The sequence below is a fragment of the Scyliorhinus torazame genome, chromosome 22 (assembly GCF_047496885.1).
Source record: "Scyliorhinus torazame isolate Kashiwa2021f chromosome 22, sScyTor2.1, whole genome shotgun sequence".
Taxonomy (NCBI): domain Eukaryota; kingdom Metazoa; phylum Chordata; class Chondrichthyes; order Carcharhiniformes; family Scyliorhinidae; genus Scyliorhinus; species Scyliorhinus torazame.
Genome location: NC_092728.1, coordinates 47,333,285 through 47,355,698, shown reverse-complemented (window position 1 = coordinate 47,355,698; position 22,414 = coordinate 47,333,285). Strand labels below are relative to the sequence as shown.

Here is a 22,414-nt window from a genome sequence, read left to right as displayed (position 1 = left end):
GTAGATACAGCTGCTCTGCTATGTCTTGCACTTGTTAGGGTGGGGGTATGTGAAGAAGGGAGATTATGGGATATCAGGAATATTTGCGTTGCTCTTGGTTATTCTACTTACTGATTGTAATTATCTAAAACTTTTAATTTCCTTGCTTAAACACATTTCAGTACAGGTTGCTGCACAATACGGTTTGGCCACAAAAGCCAAGTAATGCTGAACCATGGATCCCACACCAGTCATAGTGTTAAGAGCTTAGATTTCATAGAATTTACAGTGCAGAAGGAGGCCATTCGGCCCAATGAGTCTGCACCGGCCCTTGGAAAGAGCACCCCATTTAAGCCCACACTCCCAATTTATCCTCGTAATCCCACCTAACCTTTTCGGACATTAAGGGCAATTTAGCATGGCCAATCCACCTAATCTGCACATCTTTGGACTGTGGGCGGGGAGAACGTGCAGACTCCGCATAGTGACCCAAGCCGGGGATCGAACCTGGGTCCCTGGAGCTGTGAAACAACTGTGCTAACCACTGTGCTACCCTACTGCGGAGATGGTTCGGCGTTCTTAAAATGTATACAAGAGAATTTTTAATGGGGAGGGTCCAACAAGGGACGGTGCAGTTCTGTACCTCATTCTGGGAAATGAAGCCAGACAGATGGTTGAGATGGTGGTGGAGGGAGCATTTTAGTGATAGCGACCACAACATGGTACAATTTAAGCTCGTTATGGACAAAGAAATAGATAAGTTAGAAAATACGTTTTTGGATTGGGGAGAGCGGATTTTAGTAGTTTATGGCAAGATTTGGCCAAGGTAGACCGGGAAGAGTTACTTGTGGTGAAATCTACAGAAGAGCAGTGGGGCATTAAAAAAGGAAATGGGGAGGGTGCAGGCCCAACATGTTTCCCCTAGGGTGATAGGAAGGAGTAACATGCCCCGAGAACCATGGATGACCAAAGATGTGCAGGTTAGGTGGATTAGCCATGATATAATTGCCCTTAGTGTCCAAAATTGCCCTTAGTGTTGGGTGGGGTTACTGGGTTATGGGGGATAGGGTGGAGGTGTTGACCTTGGGTAGGGTGCTCTTTCCAAGAACCTGTGCAGACTTGATGGGCCGAATGGCCTCCTTCTGCACTGTAAATTCTATGATAATCTATGATGAATCTAGGACAAAGGTTCGGCACAACATTGTGGGCCGAAGGGCCTGTTCTGTGCTGCATGTTCTATGTTCTATGAGACAGTCAGGATACGATGAGGTGAAAGAGAGAGGCTTTTAGCAAGTACAAGGGTAGCAAATCAGCGGAAGCAAAGTGCAGAAAGTGCAGGATGGAGCTTAAGAAAGCAATTAGGAAATCAAAGAGGGGATATGTGAAAGCACTGGCTGGTAAAAGTCCCAAGATATTCTAGAAGATATTCAAAAAGAAAAAGGAGGCATTTGTCAGGGCTAAAAGGCTGGGAACAGACAAAGCCTGTGTGGAATATAAGGAAAGTAGGAAGGAACTTAAGCAAGGAGTCAGGAGGGCTAGAAGGAGTCACGAAAAGTCATTGGCAAATAGGGTTAAGGAAAATCCCAAGGCTTTTTACACGTACATAAAAAGCAAGAGGGTAGCCAGGGAAAGGGTTGGCCCACTGAAGGATAGGCAAGGGAATCTATGTGTGGAGCCAGAGGAAATGGGCGAGGTACTAAATGAATACTTTGCATCAGTATTCACCAAAGAGAAGAAATTGGTAGATGTTGAGTCTGGAGAAGGGTATGTAGATAGCCTGGGTCACATTGAGATCCAAAAAGACGAGGTGTTGGGTGTCTTAAAAAATATTAAGGTAGATAAGTCCCCAGGGCCTGATGGGATCTACCCCAGAATACTGAAGGAGGCTGGAGAGGAAATTGCTGAGGACTTGACAGAAATCTTTGGATCCTCACTGTCTTCAGGGGATGTCCCGGAGGACTGGAGAATAGCCAATGTTGTTCCTCTGTTTAAGAAGGGTAGCAAGGATAATCCCGGGAACTACAGGCCGGTGAGCCTTACTTCAGTGGTAGGGAAATTACTGGAGAGAATTCTTTGAGCCAGGATCTACTCCCATTTGGAAGCAAATGGACGTATTAGTGAGAGGCAGCATGGTTTTGTGAAGGGGAGGTCGTGTCTCACTAACTTGATAGAGTTTTTCGAGGAGGTCACTAAGATGATTGATGCAGGTAGGGCAGTGGATGTTGTCTATATGGACTTCAGGAAGGCCTTTGACAAGGTCCCTCATGGTAGACTAGTACAAAAGGTGAAGTCACACGGGATCAGGGGTGAGTTGGCAAGGTGGATACAGAACTGGCTAGGTCATAGAAGGCAGAGAGAATCAATGGAAGGATGCTTTTCTAATTGGAGGGCTGTGACCAGTGGTGTTCCACAGGGATCAGTGCTGGGACCGTTGCTGTTTGTAGTATATATAAATGATTTGGAGGAAAATGTAACTGGTCTGATTAGTAAGTTTGCAGACGACACAAAGGTTGGTGGAATTGCGGATAGCGATGAGGACTGTCAGAGGATACAGCAGGATTTAGATTGTTTGGAGACTTGGGCGGAGAGATGGAGTTTAATCCGGACAAATGTGAGGTAATGCATTTTGGAAGGTCTAATGCAGGTAGGGAACATACAGTGAATGGTAGAACCCACAAGAGTATTGAAAGTCAAAGAGATCTAGGAGTACAGGTCCACAGGTCACTGAAAGGGGCAACACAGGTGGAGAAGGTAGTCAAGAAGGCATACGGCATGCTTGCCTTCATTGGCCGGGGCATTGAGTATAAGAATTGGCAAGTCATGTTGCAGCTGTACAGAACCTTAGTTAGGCCACACTTGGAGTATAGTGTTCAATTCTGGTCGCCACACTACCAGAAGGATGTGGAGGCTTTAGAGAGGGTGCAGAAGAGATTTACCAGGATGTTGCCTGGTATGGAGGGCATTAGCTATGAGGAGCGGTTGAACAAACTCGGTTTGTTCTCACTGGAACGAAGGAGGTTGAGGGGCGACCTGATAGAGGTCTACAAAATTATGAGGGGCATCGACAGAGGCTTTTCCCCGGGGTAGAGGGGTCAATTACTAGGGGGCATAGGTTTAAGGTGAGAGGGGCAAGGTTTAGAGTAGATGTACGAGGCAAGTTTTTTTTAACGCAGAGGGTAGTGGGTGCCTGGAACGCGCTACCGGAGGTGGTGGTGGAAGCAGGGACGATAGTGACATTTAAGGGGCATCTTGACAAATACATGAATAGGATGGGTATAGGGGGATACGGACCCAGGAAGTGTAGAAGATTGTAGTTTAGTCGGGCAGCATGGTCGGCGCGGGCTTGGAGGGCCGAAGGGCCTGTTCCTGTGCTGTACATTTCTTTGTTCTATATCAATGGGAAGAGGATAACCAGGGAAAGAGTAGGTCCCAATCTGTGGGTGGAGCCAGAAGACATTGGTCGGGTGTTGAATGAATACTTCACATCTGTCTTCACCCAAGAGAATAAGGATGTAGGTATGGAACTCAGGTAGAGAGACGGAGGTTCTTGAGCAAATTGACATAGGGATTGACAAGGTATTGGTGGTATTAGCAGGTTTAAAGGTGGACAAGTCTCCAGATCCGGATGAATTGTTTCCCAGGCTGCTGTGGGAGGCAAGGGAGGAGATTGCAAGGGCTTTGACCCAAATTGTTAATTTCCCTCTGGCCACAGGGGAGCACAAGTGTATAGCACTGTGGCTTCACAGCGCCAGGGTCCCAGGTTCAATTCCCCGCTGGGTCACTGTGCGGAGTCTGCACACTCTCCCAGTGTCTGCGTGGGTTTCCTCCGGGTGCTCCGGTTTCCTCCCACAGTCCAAAGACGTGCAGGTTAGGTGGATTGGCCACGCTAAATTGCCCCTTAACCGGAAATAATGAATTGGATACTCTAAAAAAAATTTAATTTTTTAAAGTACCTGGATAAGCACTTGGCACCTCATAACATTCAAGGTTATGAGCCAAATGCTGGCAAATGGGTTTAGGTAGGTAGGTCAGGTGTTTTTCAGGTGTCGGTGCAGACTCGATGGGCCGAAGGGCCCTTCTGCACTGTATTATTCTGTGATTCTGTGATAGTGCAAGTACATTGTGCTGGATAGGAGGTCGCATTTTTCATCCTAGCTGGAGGCTATGTTGGGGAGATAATCCTTTTTTTTCCTCGTGATGCTGCAGGATGGAACAATAGCCTCCTCAACTGTGTCCATCCTGCAATCAGGAGACAAGTATACATGCTTGCAGAAAATAAATTATTTTACAGCAATAAAATGCACAATGAAGTAATTTCTGGGTTGTATCCAAAGTGATTGTTAAATTAAAGCCAAGAATGTCAGGTTAGTGGTGTGGCATTTAATAATAATAATCTTTTATTGTCACAAGTATGAAGTTACTGTGAAAAGCCCCTAGTCACCACATTTCCCACGCTGGCACCTTTATTTAATCCCTTGCTTCTCCTTTAAACATCTCACCTTGTTCTACCTCTCTTTTTCTATGATGTGGAGATGCCGGCGTTGGACTGGGGTGAGCACAGTACGAAGTCTTACAACACCAGGTTAAAGTCCAACAAGTTTGTTTCGATGTCACTAGCTTTCAGAGCGCTGCTCCTTCCTCAGGTGAATGTAGTGGTATGTTCCAGAAACACATATATAGACAAATTCAAAGATGCCAAACAATGCTAGGAATGCGACCATTAGCAGGTGATTAAATCTTTACAGATCCAGAGATGGGGTAACCCCAGGTTAAAGAGGTGTGAATTGTGTCAAGCCAGGACAGTTGGTAGGATTTCGCAGGCCAGATGGTGGGGGATGAATGTAATGCGACATGAATCCCAGGTCCCGGTTGAGGCCGCACTCATGTGTGCGGAACTTGGCTATAAGTTTCTGCTCGGCGATTCTGCGTTGTCGCGCGTCCTGAAGGCCGCCTTGGAGAACGCTTACCCGGAGATCAGAGGCTGAATGCCCTTGACTGCTGAAGTGTTCCCCGACTGGAAGGGAACATTCCCTTCTCTTTTTCTACATCATCCTTCCCCACTATTCTCCAGAGTACAATAAAAATTTAATCAACGAGATATCTTCACTGCTTTCCTCCTTGAATCTCTACACTGGACAACTTTGCATCCACAATTGGTTGAGATGGACATTGAAATCACCATGTTCTTTCTCCTCTTGAGTTATTGCTGTCCTCTCCTCCCTAAATCTCTCCCTCCATGCAAACTCCCCAATCCACATTCACAAACACCTCTTAACCTTCTCTCAGCTCATCTGTGGTTGGAATCCTTATAATTTTGTTACTTCTAACTATGGGTGATTCCTGATTCCTTGTCATTTGTTTATGTTAACATGCGGGCCAATGTCTGGGGTCTGGTGGGAGGGTGGGATCGTTGTTATTGATATGGGGATTGACATTACATTTGTTACTGATTATTGTTTATTGTTGGGTGTAAATTTGGGAGAAAATATGAAAAAGGAGAATAAAAAATATTTAAAAGAAAACGTTGTTACTTCTAAACAATCTAATGCAATCCTGGCTGTTCTCCTACATTCTATCATTCAGAAACTAGAGGCCACCCAAAACTCTGCTGCCTGCGTCTAAACTTACCCTCAGTCACATTGCCATCAATGACCTACACTGAATCAATCAAGCAACATTTAATTTTAAAATCTTCATCTTTACCCACAACCCACATGGGATCGCTGTGCTTCTCTCATTCTGACCTCTTGAACATCACTGATTTTAATCACGCCCCCTCTCGGTAGAGATCAGGAACTCTAGTTGCGCTCGAGCTGTAAATCAAAGGCCTTGAACCCAGCATGTGGTAAGGAACGTTAAACATGGCTGCGAATGGCACTTTCCTCCCTCCCATTCCCAGCTGCTGTGTTGCAGTGTCGATCTCTTTACCTGCTCAGCTGCTGCCTGGTCAGTCGATGTTCGGGTTTTCTTCAGCAACGACCGCACCTTTTCCAGTTCCTCCTCATATGATTTCCGGATTTCGTCCATCTCTTCCTCCGCTCGTTGTCGCTCCGTTCCAGCTTTTCTCTTCCTTTCTGCTAAACTCTGAGCACAGAAGGCTCAATTACCACAGAGAACAGTAGGCAGGTCACCCAGTTCTACCTGGAGAGAAGCACATCTCCAGCCTACATCAGGCATAGCACAGGGTCACCAGGAATGCATGGGTACAAAGTTGCATTGCACCATCTCATTGCACAGCACACTATTAAACCATACGCTGCACTGTCAAACTGGCAAGATAGACAAGGCCGTAACAAACAAGGAAGTATTTTGGATCAATCACAGCTGTAGCCTTTAAGACCTATCCAATTTAATCATTTCTCTCTACCTTTTCCAGGTTCTCTTTCTCCACTCGCAGGTCTACAAGCTCCTCCTCCAGGCTGGCCACCTTCACCTCGAGCTCCTTGCGTCTTTGTTTCTCTGCTTTGCACCGAGTCTGAGTACGCTCCGACAACTCCTGCAGCTCTGAGACACACAAACTGGTTACCGGTGAACAAATCAGCTGCCGAGCATGCCAGACACAATACCCTCCCTCAGCGAGACAGCCAGTTGTAGGAGTAACCCACCATGGACTGGTTGCAGCCTCCATGTCCACCCAAACATTTTATTTTAAAAAAAAAAATCTCTCCTGAATTTTATCAGCATAAAGAAGAAAATCCAGCTTCTCCACTTAAGACCATCATCATTGGTACTATTCAGTATTTAGAGGTCAAAACAGTGATTTATAAAATGTAACATTGTTTTTGTTCTTTTGTAAAGCCCATGTGCTTAAAAAAGAAAAATAGCAAATCTGCCCTGTCACTTTCAAACGTTTCTGTGAATATACTCAGATCTCTCTTCCCTACTCCTGGATTTGCATCCCAAGGAGTTTGGAGCCACCCTGTGTACCTGTTAACTGTACTTCCACGTTGTTGAGCCGTAACCTTTGACCCTCTGCCTCCTGCAATGCCGATGCGAGCTGGCTACGTAGCTCCATCTCCTTCTTCTGGTGAGCTGCGAGCTCCAGCTGTAGCTTGGCAACCTGGCCGGTGGCCAGTGCTAGCTCTTCAGTCACCTTAACCTGAGTCAGAACGGAAAAACAAAATCAGGACTTTTACTTCAGCTGTCTTGACCTTTTGACATTTGGCTAAAGAGCACCCGCAATACAGGCTAACCAATCTGATAAATACGCAAAAGCCTTCGACAGACGCAAAAGCAAGATGGCCACAGGCAAAGCAACCATGTTATCTGAACACTGAATATAGGCAATCTCAGACTGCCATGACTGTAAATCTCCAAACAGGAGATCTTCAACACAGCGACATCAATTTCTCATGTGCTAGACATAATTCATGGAATGTCATAAAATAACTCATCTAATAAATTTTTAAGTTAAAATCTATGCACAAAAACCCTCATATCTGTCTCAAGGTTCTTTCTCCAATACACTTGTGTAGCACCAGGTTTGGGTCTAACAGCACAGTGAAAACCAAACCATAAACAGCCTCGCACAAAAGCAAAATACTGTGGATGCTGGAAATCAAAATAGAAATTAAAAATGCTGGAAATACTCAGCTGGTCAGGCAGCAACTGCAGATAGAAACAGAGTTAATGTTTCAGGTCAATGTGACCTCTCATTAGAAGTAATGAAAGGTTAGCACTGCTGCCTTAGGGTGCCGAGGACTCCGGTTCGATCCAGACCCCGGGTCACTGTCCATGTAGAGTTGGCACATTCTCCCAGTATCTGCATGGGTCTCACCCCCACAACACAAAAAGGTGTGCAGGTAGGTGTATTGGCCAGGCTAAATTGCCCCTTAGTTGGAAGCGAGAGAATTGGGGACTCTTAAGTTTTTTTTTAAAAAACGGAGCAAAACCTGAAATGTTTCTCTCCATAGATGCTGCTTAACCAGCTGAGCATTTCCAGCACTATGTATTATAAATGGCACAACAATGAGAATCAGGGACAGCAGTGGTTCATTCAGCCCCTCGAACCTATTCCTGGCTGATCTGGATCCTAACCCCATTCACCCATCTTGGTTCCATAACCCTTCAACCTAATAACAAGTTTTTAAAAATGTATTCATCTCAGTTTTGAAAATTTCAATTTACCGAGCAACAGCTTTTTTCATTATTGGGAAGTGTGAAGTGTTCCAGATTTTTGTGACCATTTGTTCGGGGATGCAATGGCGCAGGCATATTGTCACTGGACTTGTAATCCAGAGACCCAGGGTAAAGATCTGATGACCCAAGTTCAAATTCCACCATGGCAGAAAATAAAAACCCATCTGGTGGACTTCCAGTGGCGACATGTAGGTGGAGGTCGCACGTTTGTGTAAACCTATCCTAAGAGTTGTGGGCACTAGAGAATGTCAAAATCCCAATAAAGAATACTGGGAGAAAGGGAGCAAGTTCTAGTCCGCTTGCAGAGTCAACGAAGGTGAGGTGTGCGGTTGGAGGAAAGATGGCAGAGCAAGCTTGCCAGGCGGGACTGCGCCCATTACAGTGGATACGCTGGCTGAGGTGATTGTGGTGGAGATTGAATGGCAATTTGCCAAACACTGAGTGGCAAAGGAGGGAGATGATGGGCACTCTTAGAAATCGGTGGAACACTTCCGGTGGCGGCAATGAGTGAGTGAGCCGCACATTCGGGGGCTCTCACCCCGGCGGGATTTGAGGACCTGGTTCCCCGGTTTTGCGGGGCTGTGGAGCGCTGAAAGGACGGCCACGGGGGCTAAGGAGGGAGCAGAGCTGCATGGAACTGCGGGAGAGCAGAAAGCAGCGCAAACAGGAGAGGAAGGGACAAAGGCAAGGTGCAGGGGAAGCTGATCCGGGAGCAAAGATGGCGGACCTACAGACCTCGGACCCGGCGATCCAGCAGGCGCTGGAAAACATGCTGCAGGTGATACAGAGCAGTTTTGAGTTGTTGAAGCGGGATAACTTTGTCCCACTTCAGAAGGCACTGGATCAGCTGAACCAGAGACTGGATGCCCAGGACGAAAAAGTTAAGGAGCTGGGGGAGGCGGTGGAGGAGCAGGCGGACGCGCAGATGATTGCGGCGCTAGAAGTCAACGGGTTGAAGGAGAGACAGAGGAGACTGCTGGACAGAGTAGAGGAGCTGGAAAATAGAGCCCGTAGACAAATTCTGAGGATCATCGGCCTCCCGGAGGGAGCTGATGCCACAGCGTTCGTGGCGGACCTGTTGATGCAGCTGATGGGGGCTGAAGCCTGTCTGCGACTGCCGGAGCTGGAGGGGGCACACAGAGTACAGGCGAGACAGGTGCGTCCGATGGTGATTAGGCTCCACAGGTTTGTGGAGAAGGAGCGGGTGCTGCAGTGGACAAAGAGCGCTAAGAGCAGCACGTGGAATAACAGTGTCTTTCCAGGACCTAAGCCAGGAGGTGGCCAGGCGGCGAGCAGCCTTTAAACAAGTTAAGGAGCTGTTGTTCAAAAAGCACATGAAGTTCGGTCTGCTCTTCCCGGCCCGTCTTTGGGCTACGCATCAGGGCCAACACCACTACTTCTCCGAGTCCGAAGAAGTGATGGACTTTGTGAGGGATCAGGGGCTGGTCTCGAAAAAAGGACCCACGGACGAAAGCTAGGGTTCGAGAATTAGTGGTTGAAGGGACGCCTACTGTGCCTGGACTGCAGGTCGACTGTTTTCTGTTTTAAAGGTGCCTTGTGTATTTTTTGTGTGGGCAGTTTTTGCCTGTGGGGGATGTGGGGGGAGGGTATCTCCCCCCCCCCTCCCCCCTCCCCTCGAATGGTCCTCTTCCTTTTTTCTGTTGTTTTTTTCTTCTTCTGTTGTGGTGGGTACCTTTGGTTGGGGTCTCGGAGTGTGCTGGAGCCTGCATTGTAACAAAAGGGTGGCCGGTCAGCAATGGGGATTAAAAATGTTGGTTGGGGGCTTTTGTTTCAGTTATGTCTATGGTTTTCATGTTTGTTTCGGATGGGGGATGTACGGGTACTGGGTTATTGTGGTGTTTTATATATATATATATTTTTTTTTCCTTTTGGTGCTCAGAAAGGGACGTGGGTTAACACTTTTGTGTACACAGCTGGAACTGTGTTGTACCTGGAGCAGCCTCGCGTTGCTGTTTGATGTTTACATCTTGTTTGATCTTTCCCATCTTAGTGAGACTGCTCCAGTGGGTCGAAGGGGGGGTGGTGTGCTGGGGAGTGGGAGATGAGGTCGGGGAAACAATGGGAGTGAGACAAGGGGGCGCCGGAGCAATGAGTCACCAGGCTAGCAGATTGGCTAGTCAAGGGAGTCAGGTGGGGGCGCGGGGGGGGGGGGGGGGGGGGGAGAATACAGCCAGTGAATGGCAGGGGTGGGGTTATCGGGGTTGTTGCTAGGGGTGGGGGGGGGGGGGGAAAGAGTTATTTTGCTGACGTGGGGGGGGGATCTGAAGTAGGTAATGGAAAGGAGGTCGGGGGTAGAGGCAGCCAGGAATGGCACGGCGCATGGGCCGGGGGCGGGCCCAAGAAAGGTTATGGCAACCAGGCTGATCACCTGGAATGTCAGGGGACTAAATGGGCCAGTTAAAAGGGCACGGGTGTTCGCATATTTGTGGGCTCTAAAGGCGGACGTAATTATGTTGCAGGAGACACATTTGAAAGTGTCTGACCAGACTCGGCTAAGGAAGGGCTGGATCAGCCAGGTCTTCAACTCGGACTTGGATTCTAAGTCCAGGGGGTAGCAATTATGATCAATAAGCGGGTTCAGTTTGAGGTGGAGGGCATAGTCGCAGACGGCGGGGGCAGATTCCTTATGGTAAGGGGCAAGCTGGAGGGGAGAAGAGTGGTGCTGGTGAACATATATGCCCCGAACTGGGACGACGTTGACTTTATCAAAAGAGTGCTGGGGAAGATCCCGGACCTAGACTCACGCAAGTTGATAATGGGGGGGGGGCAAGGGAGCTGAAAGGGTTCATGGAGCAAATGGGGGCTGTGGACCCATGCAGTGCCAGACAGCCGGCAGGAAGGGGCTACCCGTTTTATTCGCTTGTTCATAAAGTCTATTCTAGGATTGATTTTTTTTATTGTGAGCAGGGACTGCATAGGGGAGGTAAAGAATACGGAATACTCGGCAATCACTATCTCAGACCATGCCCCGTACTGGGTGGACCTGCAGGTCGGGGGGGGGGGGGGGATTACCAATGCCCGCAATGGAGGTTAGACGTAGGACTGTCGTCGGAGGAGGGGATATGTGAGAGACTTCGGAAGTGTATGCAAAATTACTTGCAGGTGAACGATACGGGGGAGGTTTCAGCAGCGACCCTGTGGGAGGCGCTGAAGGCAGTAGTGAGGGGGGAACTGATCTCAATTCAGGCTCACAGGGTCAGGGCGGACAGAGCAGAAATGGGCAGATTGGTTAGGGAAATTCACCGGATAGACGAGGAGCATGCGGGGTCCCCGGGAGTGGACCGACTCAGGGAGAGACGGAGATTGCAGGCGGAACTGGGGGTGCTATCCACGAGTAGGGCCGTGGAACAACTTAGGAAAGCGAGGGGAGTGGTGTATGAGCATGGGGAAAAAGGCCAGTAGATTGCTAGCGCAGCAACTCAGGAAGAGGGAGGCGGATAGGGAAATAAGTAGAGTGGCTGATGGGGAGGGGAGCAGAGTGGAGGACCCGGCAGGACTGAATAAGGTATTTCGAGACTTCTATAGGAAGCTGTACACCTCAGAACCCCCAGAAGACCCGGAGGAGATGAAAAGGTTCCTGGATGGACTAACCTTCCCAAAAGTAGGCAGGGGAATAGCAGACGGGCTGGGGGCCCCGATTAGAGCAGAGGAGGTATTGGGGGGGGGGGCCTAAAGGCCATGCAGTCGGGGAAAGCCCCGGGACCGGATGGATACCCAGTAGAGTTTTACAAGAAGTTCTCGGAGATAGTGGGACCGGTCCTGACAAGGGTTTTTAATGAGGCAAGGGACAGAGGGAGCCTGCCACCAACGATGTCGCAAGCTACCATCTCGCTGATACTGAAGCAGGACAAGGACCTGGAATCCTGCGGGTCATACAGGCCAATCTCCCTGATCAATGTGGATGCCAAGCTCCTGGCCAAGGTCCTGGCGATTAGAATTGAGGACTGCGTACCGGAGGTGATTGGGGGCGATCAGACAGGGTTTGTGAAAGGCAGACAGCTCACAGATAACTTGAGAAGATTGCTTGTGATCATGATGCCCTCAACGGGCAAGGAGGTGGAGGTAGTGGTGGCAATTGACGCTGAGAAGGCCTTCGACCGGGTGGAGTGGGGCTATTTGTGGGTTTGGGTTCGGGGAAGGACTGGTTAATTGCATCAGACTATTGTACCAGGCCCCAAAAGCTAGCGTTAGGACGAACAAGATGTCAGATTATTTCAGACTACACCGCGGAACCAGACAGGGATGCCCACTCTCCCCGTTGCTGTTCACGCTGGCCATAGAGCCGTTGACGATGGCGTTGAGAGCTGCGAAGGGGTGGAAGGGAAAGTTTCCAGTACTTGGGGATACAGGTGGCACGAGACTGGGGCAGGTTGCATAAGTTAAATTTGACTAGGGTGGTGGAACAAATGAAGAGGGAGTTTCGGAGATGGGATGCACTCCCGCTGTCACTGGCGGGGAGGGTGCAGACTGTAAAGATGACAATCCTCCCTAGATTTCTGTTCATCTTCCAGTGCCTCCCGATCTTTATCCCACGGTCCTTCTTCAAAAGGACTGGCAAAATCATCATGAGCTTTGTCTGGGCGGGAAAATCCCCGCGGGTGAAGAAGGCGATGCTTCAAAGGAGCCGCAGCGAGGGGGCACTGGCATTGCCGAGTCTGATCAATTACTACTGGGCGGCTAACATAGCCATGATAAGGAAGTGGATGGTGGGTACGGGGTCTATCTGGGAGCGAGTAGAGGCGGCTTCGTGCAGGGGCACCAGTTTGTAGCTCGGATGAGCAAATTCTTTGGGGTAGAGGACAAGTGCGCTAGATGCGCGGGAGGACCAGTGAACCATGTTCACATGTTTTGGGCATGTCCAAAGCTTAGGGGGGTACTGGGAGGGATTTGCGGGGGTCATGTCCCGGGTGCTGAAAACAAGAGTGGTGATGAGTCCAGGGGTGGCAATTTTCAGGGTTTTGGAAGACCCGGGAGTCCAGGGGGAGAAAGAGACAGATGGTCTGGCCTTTGCTTCCCTTTTTAAAAAAAATAACTTTATTAAAGGTTTTCATAAAATATTAACAACAAAATGAGAAAGAAAAAAGAACCCAACAGGGTTAAGTACAAAACACAATCTAAAAAAGCAACCCCCCAAACCCCTCCCCCCCTGTACATAAATAATAAATCAACATTAACACCCCAACTTAACACAACAGGTGTATACACCCCCTCAGACCCTCCAGTGTAAATAACATAAACAAAAATAAAGTAACCCCCCCCCCCCCCCCCCACTCCCCCGAGTTGCTGCTGCCATTGACCAATGTCTATCGTTCTGCCAGAAAGTCTAAGAACGGTTGCCACCGCCTAAAGAACCCTTGTACCGACCCTCTCAAGGCAAATTTCACCCTCTCCAATTTAATGAACCCTGCCATATCGCTGATCCAGGATTCCACGCTTGGGGGCCTCGCATCTTTCCACTGAAGGAGAATCCTTCGCCGGGCTACTAGGGACGCAAAGGCTTTCGCCTCCTGCACTCCCGGCTCCTCTGCCACCCCAAATATTGCGAGCCCCCAGCCCGGTCTGACCCTGGATCCTACCACCCTTGACACCGTCCTCGCTATGCCCTTCCAAAATTCCTCCAGCGCTGGGCATGCCCAGAACATATGGGGTGTGATTTGCTGGGCTACCCGAGCACCTAACACACCTGTCCTCACCCCCAAAGAACCTGCTCATCCTTGTCCCGGTCATGTGTGCCCTGTGCAGCACCTTAAACTGTATGAGGCTGAGCCTCGCGCACAAAGAGGAAGAATTCACCCTCCCTAGGGCATCTGCCCACGTCCCCGCTTCAATCTCCTCTCCCAACTCCTCCTCCCACTTACCTTTCAACTCCACCACCGAGGCCTCCTCCTCCTCCTGCATCACCTGGTAAGTTTCCGAGATCTTCCCCACTCCCCCCCGGTCCTGTACTGTATGTGGCAGTAGCCGCGGGAATTCCACCACCTGCCGTCTGGCAAACGCCCTTACCTGTAAGTGCCTGAAGGTGTTCCCCGGGGGGAGCCCGTACTTCTCCTCCAGCTCACCCAAGCTCGCGAACTTCCCGACCACAAACAGGTCCCCCAACGTTCGTATCCCTGCCCTGTGCCACCCCGAAAACCCTCCACCTGTTCATCCTGGGGCGAACCGGTGGTTCCCCCGTAATGGGGTCCACGCCGAGGCCCCAACTTCCTCCCTATGCCGCCTTCACTGCCCCCAAATTTTGAGGGCTGCCACCACCACCGGGCTCGTGGTATACCTCCTTGGAGGGAGCGGCAGCGGCGCCGTTGCCAGCGCCCCCAGACTCGTACCCACACAGGACGCAGTCTCCAGCCTCTTCCATGCAGCCCCCTCCCCCTCCATCACCCACTTGCGCACCATTGTCGCATTAGCGGCCCATTAGTACCCACAGAGGTTGGGCAGCGCCAGTCCCCCCTATCTCTACTCCGCTCCAGGAACACCCTTCTCACCCTCGGAGTCCCTCGCGCCCACACAAACCCCATTATGCTCCTGTTAACCCGCCTGAAAAAAGCCTTCGGGATAAACACGGGGAGGCACTGGAACAGGAACAAAAACCTTGGGAGCACCGTCATTTTGATTGACTGCACCCTACCCGCCAAGGACAGCGGCAACGCGTCCCACCTCTTGAACTCCTCCTCCATTTTCTCCACCAGCCTTGTAAAGTTAAGCCTATGCAGGGCCCCCCAGCAACTGGCCACCTGGACCCCAAAATATCTGAAGCTCCTCCCCGCCCTTTTTAGTGGGAGCTCACCAATCCCCCTCGCTGAACTACGAACAACTCGCTCTTCCCCATGTTGAGCTTGTACCCCGAAAAGTCCCCGAATTCCCTCAGGATCCTCATTACCACTGGCATTCCTCCCACCGGGTCCGCCACATACAGCAGCAGGTCGTCCGCATAAAGCAACATCCTGTGCTCCTCCCCACCCCCTTCCAGTTCCTCGACTTTCTCAGTGCCATTGCCAGGGGTTCAATCGCCAGTGCGAAGAGCAGGGGGGACAGGGGACACCCCTGTCTCGTCCCTCGGTGCAACCGAAAGTACTCGGACCTCCTCCTATTTGTGGCCACACTCGCCATCGGGACCTCATACAACAGCCTAACCCACCTGGCAAACACCTCCCCAAACCCAAACCTCTTCAGCACCTCCCACAGGTACCCCCACTCTACCCTATCGAAGGCTTTCTCAGCGTCCATCGCCACCACTATCTCCGCCTCCCCCTCCCTCGCCGGCATCATGATAACGTTCAAAAGCCTCTATACATTCGCGTTCAACTGTCTCCCCTTCACAAACCCCGTCTGGTCTTCATGGATGATCTGCGGCACACAATCCTCAATCCTCGTGGCTAAGACCTTCGCCAGCACCTTGGCATCTACAATTAGCAAGGAAATCGGTCTGTAAGACCCACATTGCAGGGGATCCTTGTCCCACTTCAGGATCAAGGAGATCAGTGCCTGGGACATCGTCGGGGGTAAAGCCCCCCCCTCCCTTGCCTCATTAAAGGTCCTAACTAACAGCGGGCCCAACAGGTCCATATATTTTTTATAGAACTTGGCCGGGAAACCGTCCGGCCCCGGTGCCTTCCCCGCCTGCATGCTTCCTATCCCTTTGATCAGCTCCTCCAGCCCAATCGGGGCCCCCAGTCCCTCTTCCACCTTTGGAAACCTCAATTGGTCCAGGAAACGGCCCATTCCTCCCTCCCTCCCTCCCGTGGGGGCTCGGATCAGTACAATTCCTCGTAGAAGTCCCTGAAGACCCAATTGATGCCAACCCCACTCCGCACCACGCTCCTTCCCCTGTCCTTAACTCCCCCAATCTCCCGAGCTGCGTCCCGCTTCCGAAGCTGATGCGCCAGCATCCGGCTTGCCTTTTCTCCATACTCGTAGACCGATGATCACCAGGAGGTTGATCTGGTGTGGGGTGCGGGCGCGCCTCTTACTCAACAATCATTTCTCAGGCTCTTCGGCATACCTCCTGTCTACCCTCACCATCTCCCCCACCAGCCTCTCCCTCTCCCCCCGCTCCCTCCGCTCCTTGCAGGCCCTAATGGAGATCAGCTCTCCCCTCACCACCGCCTTCAGTGCCTCCCATACCATCCCCACTCGGACCTCCCCGTTGTCGTTGGTCTCCATGTACCTCTCTATACTTCCTCGGACCCGCTCGCTCACCTCCTCGTCCACCAACAGCCCCACCTCCAAGCGCCACAGCGGGCGCTGGTCCCTCTCCTCCACCATCTCCAAGTCCACCCAATGCAGGGCGTGGTCCGAAATGGCTATTGCCGAATACTCGGTATGCTCTACTCTTGCTATCAGCGCCCTACTCAAAATGAAAAAGTCGATTCGAGAATAAGCCTTATGGACATGTGAGAAGAATGAAAATTCCCTAGCCCGCGGCCTTGCAAATCTCTAAGGGTCCACCCCTCCCATTTGGTCCATAAATCCCCTCAACACTCTAGCCGCCGCCGGTTTCCTACCCGTCCTAGACCTGGAGCGATCCAGTGCCGGATCCAACACCATGTTAAAGTCTCCCCCCATTATCAGGCCCCCCACTTCCAAATCTGGGATCCGACCCAACATATGCCGCATAAAACCCGCATCGTCCCAGTTCGGAGCATACACATTGACTAGTACCACCCTCTATCCCTGCAACTTACCACTTACCATTATGTACCTACCGCCATTATCTGCCACAATGCTCGACGCCTCGAATGACACCCTCTTTCCCACCAAGATCGCCACCCCTTGATTTTTGGCATCCAGCCCCGAGTGAAACACCTGACCTACCCACCCGTTCCTCAATCTTACCTGGTCTGCCACCTTCAGGTGTGTCTCCTGGAGGATAACCACATCCGCCTTGAGCCCCTTCAGGTGCGCAAACACGCGGGCCCGCTTAACCGGCCCATTCAGTCCCCTTACATTCCAGGTTATCAGCCGGATCAGGGGGCTACCTGCCCCCCTCCCCCACCGACGAGCCATGACCCCCTCCTCGGCCAGCCACGCGCCCGCACCCCACACCCGGCCCGTTCCCCACAGCGGCATACCCCCCCTCGACCCCCCTCGCTCCAGCTCCTCCTTGACCTTAGCAGCAGCAACTCGATTCCCCCCCAGCCACCCCCCCACCCCCCATCCTCCCCCGGCTAGGACCCATCCTAGCTGGTTTACTCCCCCCATTGCACTTCCGCAAGTCAGCTGACTCCTGCTGATCCCGGCCACTCCCGCCTCCCCTTCGACTCCTCCCATTGTGTGGCACACCCTCCTCTCCCGCTCCCCATCCACAGGCTCTCCCCTTCCCCCCTCCGTTCTAAGCGCGGGAAACAATCCTCGCTTCCCCGCACCGGCCCCGCCCCCGCAGTCTCCGGCGCGGGAAAAAAGCCCGTGCTCTCCGCCTACCAGGCCCTGCCACCAACCAAAACAGTGCCCAACCCGCCCCATCCACCCTCCCCAACCCGAAAGAGAAAAACACAGAGAAAAAGAAACCCAAAACAATGCAAAGGCCCCCCCCCCCCCCAAACCCCCCGAACCAAAAATAGGCATAACATATCCACCGCAGACCCCAATCGCCCATCCCGACCCTCAGTTTGTGTCCAGCTTCTCGGCCTGAACAAAGGCCCACGCCTCCTCCGGAGACTCAAAATAATGGTGCCGGTCCTTGTAGGTGACCCACAGTCGCGCCAGCTGCAACATGCCAAACTTCAACCCCTTCCTGTGCAGCACCGCCTTCACTCGACTGTACCCTGCCCTCCTCTTCGCCACCTCCGCACTCCAGTCCTGATATATCCGAACCTCCGCGTTCTCCCACCTGCTGCTCCTCTCCTTCTTGGCCCACCTGAGCACACACTCCCGATCAACGAATCGATGGAACCGCACCAGCACCGCCCGCGGAGGCTTGTTAGCCTTGGGCCTCCTCGCCAACACTCTATGGGCCCCTTCCAGCTCCAGGGGCCCCTGGAAGGACCCCGCTCCCATCAGCGAGTTCAACATGGTGACCACATATGCCCCCACGTCCGGCCCCTCCAGCCCCTCCGGGAGGCCCAGAATCCACAGATTCTTCCGCCTTGACCGATTCTCCATCTCCTCGAACCGCTCCTGCCATTTCTTGTGGAGCACCTAGTGCGCCTCCACCTTTACCGCCAGGCCGAAGATCTCGTCCTCATTGTCAGAGATCTTTTGTCGAGCCTCGCAGATCGCCACCCCCTGGGCCGTCTGTGTCCCCAGCAGCTTATCAATAGAAGCCTTCATCGGCTCTAGCAGGTCCGTTTTAATCTCTCTGAGGCAGCACTGGATACCCTCCTGTTGCTCCTCCGCCCACTGCCTCCACGCTGCCTGGTCTCTGCCCGCTGCCATTTTGTCCTTCTTCCCTCCCTTCTTCTGGTCCACCACCACCTTTTTTGTCGCCCCGCTCCTAGTTAAAGCCATATACTGACGGGGAGCTGTTATAGACTCCTTCCCACACCGGGAAACATCGAAAAAGTGCCCTTGGAGGCCCTGAAGAGCCCAAAAGTCAGTTTTTGCGGGAGCCGCCGAATGTGCAACTTAGCTCCGCATAGCCGCAACCCGAAGTCTCGAGAGGGAATCCTTTTGGCAGTGTTCGTTTCACCAATCTGCCTCAAAAAGTCTGTGGAAACTCCTGAAAAAGGTCTGAGAGTCCGTTCCAGACGGGAGCTGCCGAATGCGCGACCTACTCCTCCATGGCCGCCACCGGAAACCTCGTCCCCGCTTCTTCAATGGCCTTGGTAGATCTTTTCACAGTTGTTCCCTCTGCTACTAGAATTCACCTTTAATAAAGGCCCTCAAGTCAGCTCGCAGCTTTAAGCTTGCCCTTCCCCCACCTGCATGCTGGAAGAGGCTTTGTTTATCCTGCAGTTACGCCAAATCTTTTACTGTTTCTGCCGGGACTGGTAACCAAGAGACATACCATTCCTGGGGGACACTGTCGAGGGAATGTTGCAGTCTTCTTCCCACACCGGGAAACGTCAAACAAATGCCGTGGGGGCCCTGTAAAGAGCCCAAAAGTCCGTTCCAAGCGGGAGCTACCGAACATGCGACCTAGCTCTGCATAGCTGCACCCGGAAGTCTGGCCTTTGCTTCCCTAATAGCCCGGCGGTGAATACTGCTGGCATGGAGGAACTCAAAACCCCCGAAGACCGAACTATGGCTTTCGGACATGTCATGTTTTCTGGGTATGGAAAAAAATTAAGTTCGCCTTGAGGGGATCTGTACTGGGGTTAGCCCGAAGGTGGCAACCATTCATCAACTTCTTTGCGGGAGAGTGAACGTCAGGGGGGGGGGGGGGGGGGGGGGGGGGGGGGAGATTAGAGTAGAGTAGGAGGGATAAATAGGCGGGTAGTGTCTAGGGGAGAGGAGCGGGCATGTGCAGTATGGTTTGATTGAAGTATTGGTTTTATATTGATGTTTGCACGCTTCTGTTATCTGTAACTGTTTACAATGCCAAAAAATACCTCAATAAAATTGTTTGTTTAAAAAAAAAAAGAAATCGGTGGAAGACTCGTTGGCCCCGATAAAGGAGGCTCTTGGAAAGACAGAGATGGCACGGCAGGAGCATGGTAAGATACTGAAGAGGGTGGAGGAAGCTCTGTCCCGACACAGTGACCAACTCGCCTCAGAGGAAGCGGTGTGGCTGAAGGTGTTTGCTTTTAGCTCCTTTGTTATGGACGCGGTGGGTGGGGACTCTGGCAGGAGCTATCACTAGCAAACAGGAGTTGGCTGGTGAATGGGAGTGAGGTGGGGGAAGGGGCTGCGGTCGGCTGAACCTGGATAGGCAGGTTTCGGCTTACTTAGAAGAATGTGTAAATGGGGGAGGTGGAGACTGAGAGAAGGAAGTGGTTAGGTGTGGATGGATGGGGTGGAGGTGGTTGACGGTGACTAGGAGTTGTTCTTGGTCTCATTTGTGGGGCGGGGCTAGGGATTCGGATTCTCCTTCACAGTGGACATGGCTGATATGCAGGTGCAGGGGCAGGGGGGTGAGCGGCCCCCCTGTTCGGATAGTAACAGGGAAGGTGCAGGATTGGGAGGGCCAGTAAAGTGGGCAAGGGTTTTTGCCCACTTGATGGGCTTGAGGGCCAATGTGGTGCTGCTGCAGGACACGCATTTGCAGGTGAAAACCATGTAAGGCTTCATAAGGACTGGGTTAGACAGGCATGGACAGTAGGGCAAAGGGGGGGGCGGGGGGGTAGCAATACCGATTTACAAGAGTGTGCGGTTTCAGATGGATAAGGTGGTGGCAGATCGGGGTGAGCGCATATGTGATAGTTACGGGTACTTTGGAGGGGAGGTCGGAGGTTAGCGTGTATGCTACCTTCCTCGCTGTTAGATAAGTGCGGTCAGTGGCAGGCATGGAGGAGGGGGGTACCTCAGGGATTTATGGGAGGATTTTGGAGGAGAATATGGTACCGCTGGAGGGGGTTGGGCTAAGTGGGAGGGGAAGTTGGGGACGGAACTGGAGGAGGGCGTGTGGTGTGAAATGTTGCACAGGGTGAACTTCTGCAGAGGGTGAATTCCATGATCTTATGTGGGGTACGGGGGGTTGTTTTTAGTTTTTCTTTTTCTATTCATTCTGTTTGAGGTGGGGTGTGTTTTATTTTTTAATGCATAAAAAGTGAAAAACTTTAAAATATTGCAAAACTAAAAATAAAAACCCATCTGGTTCACTAATGTCCTTTAGGGAAGAAAATTTTACTTCTTTATCTGGTTTGACCTACATGTGAATCTAAGCCCACAGCAATGTGCTTGACCCTTAACTGGCCGCTCAATTAAAGGGCAATTAGGGACACCCACCTCCTGGGAAAGAATTTAAAAAGTGAATGGCCTAACTCTAACTTTAAGGTCACACTGTACAGGGCTTCCCAAGCAAAGAACAGTTTCTCTTCATATACACTATCAAATCACCTCATCATGTCAATCCTTAATCTTTTATACTTAAGGGAAGACAAACCTTGCCTATATAATCTTATTCTCAGAACTTAGCTCTTTTAGCCTGGTTAAGCAATGCCTCAATGTGCTACTTTATCAAGGAGTAAGTTTAACCTTCACATTGTGTTTCCATATCCCGCCATGGCCTCATTTCTCCCTATCTCAAAATATTATTGTGGTGAATCTGTTAGAAAATCAAGATGCTTCACAATTGAGGATGCAGTGGCAAGGGGGGCACTCCCAGGGACAGAGGCTCGTGAAGTTCAATTTACAGAGCTGGGTCCAATCTCGAGCCAACTGCACCCCCAGATACCTAAAGTGGGAGGCCGCCACATGAAACGGCAACCCAACCACCACACTCAACTCCGGCGGAGAAACCACAAGTGCTCACTCTTCTCCAAGTTTAGGCTGCATCCCGAGAAAGCCCCAAATTGAGTCAACAGCCCCATTATATCCCCCACCGTGGGAAGTGGGTCCGATATGTTCAAAAGAAGGTAATTATACAACAACATTTAATGACAAGCCACATAAGGTGATATTAGGACATAGATTCATGGAATTTACAATGCAGAAGGAGTAAATTTAAACTTACTAGCCTGTAGATGCAGGGCTTACCTTTACATTTTGAAACAGGATAATACTAACCCAAGATATAGCAGCAAGAGTAGGCTGAACATCCCCTTGAGCCTGCTGATGTAATGGCTAAACTCACACCCATCGCATTAATTTTAGGTAGCTGAGGCCCAAGCACTGATGCTTGCAGAACTCAAGTTGCACCCTGCCATCGTGTTTTCATAATGTTTACCAATACTGAATCTCTCCTATATTGCCCCCAATCCCTAATTGTTTGCGAAAGCCTCACTTGTGCTACTTTACCAAGTGTTTGTCGAGAATCCAAATACATTGTATCCCCTGGTTCCACTTATCTACATAAATTAAAATAACTTAAAGACTAGAAAAAGGCACGAGAACGAAGCGAAGTTTTCTTCAACCTTCCAAACTCTACTGCAGAGAAAAGGACAAAGACAGCAGGTGTATAGAAACAGCTACACTTGCAAGTTCCCCTTCCAAGTTGCACACCATCCTGACTTGGGAAATATATCGCTATTCCTTCACTGACTATTGATCTATACCCTGGAACTCTCTAACTAACATCAATAAGAATGTACCTATAATCACACACATCGCAGTGGTCCAAGAAAGCTAGCTGCCATCTTGAGGGCAATTAGGGATGGGCAATAGATTTTGGCCTTGAAAGTAATGCCCATCTCCTGTGAATAATCAAAAGTATAGCAGGATTAATAAAGAGTAGGGAATG

At 50.9% G+C, this 22,414-nt stretch overlaps 1 protein-coding gene across 2 annotated transcripts in view; it reads right to left on the bottom strand.

Annotated features, from left to right (window-relative positions):
* Positions 1-22,414, bottom strand: part of fkbp15b (FKBP prolyl isomerase family member 15b) — a 171,687-nt gene that overhangs the window by 38,835 nt on the left and 110,438 nt on the right. For both annotated transcript variants that reach the window (XM_072488175.1, XM_072488176.1), the window contains exons 20-22: positions 6,907-7,078; positions 6,347-6,483; positions 5,908-6,063 (exon numbers count right to left, since the gene is read on the bottom strand). In XM_072488175.1, coding sequence (XP_072344276.1) covers positions 5,908-6,063; positions 6,347-6,483; positions 6,907-7,078 — 465 coding nt within the window. The remainder of the gene's footprint in view (positions 1-5,907; positions 6,064-6,346; positions 6,484-6,906; positions 7,079-22,414) is intronic.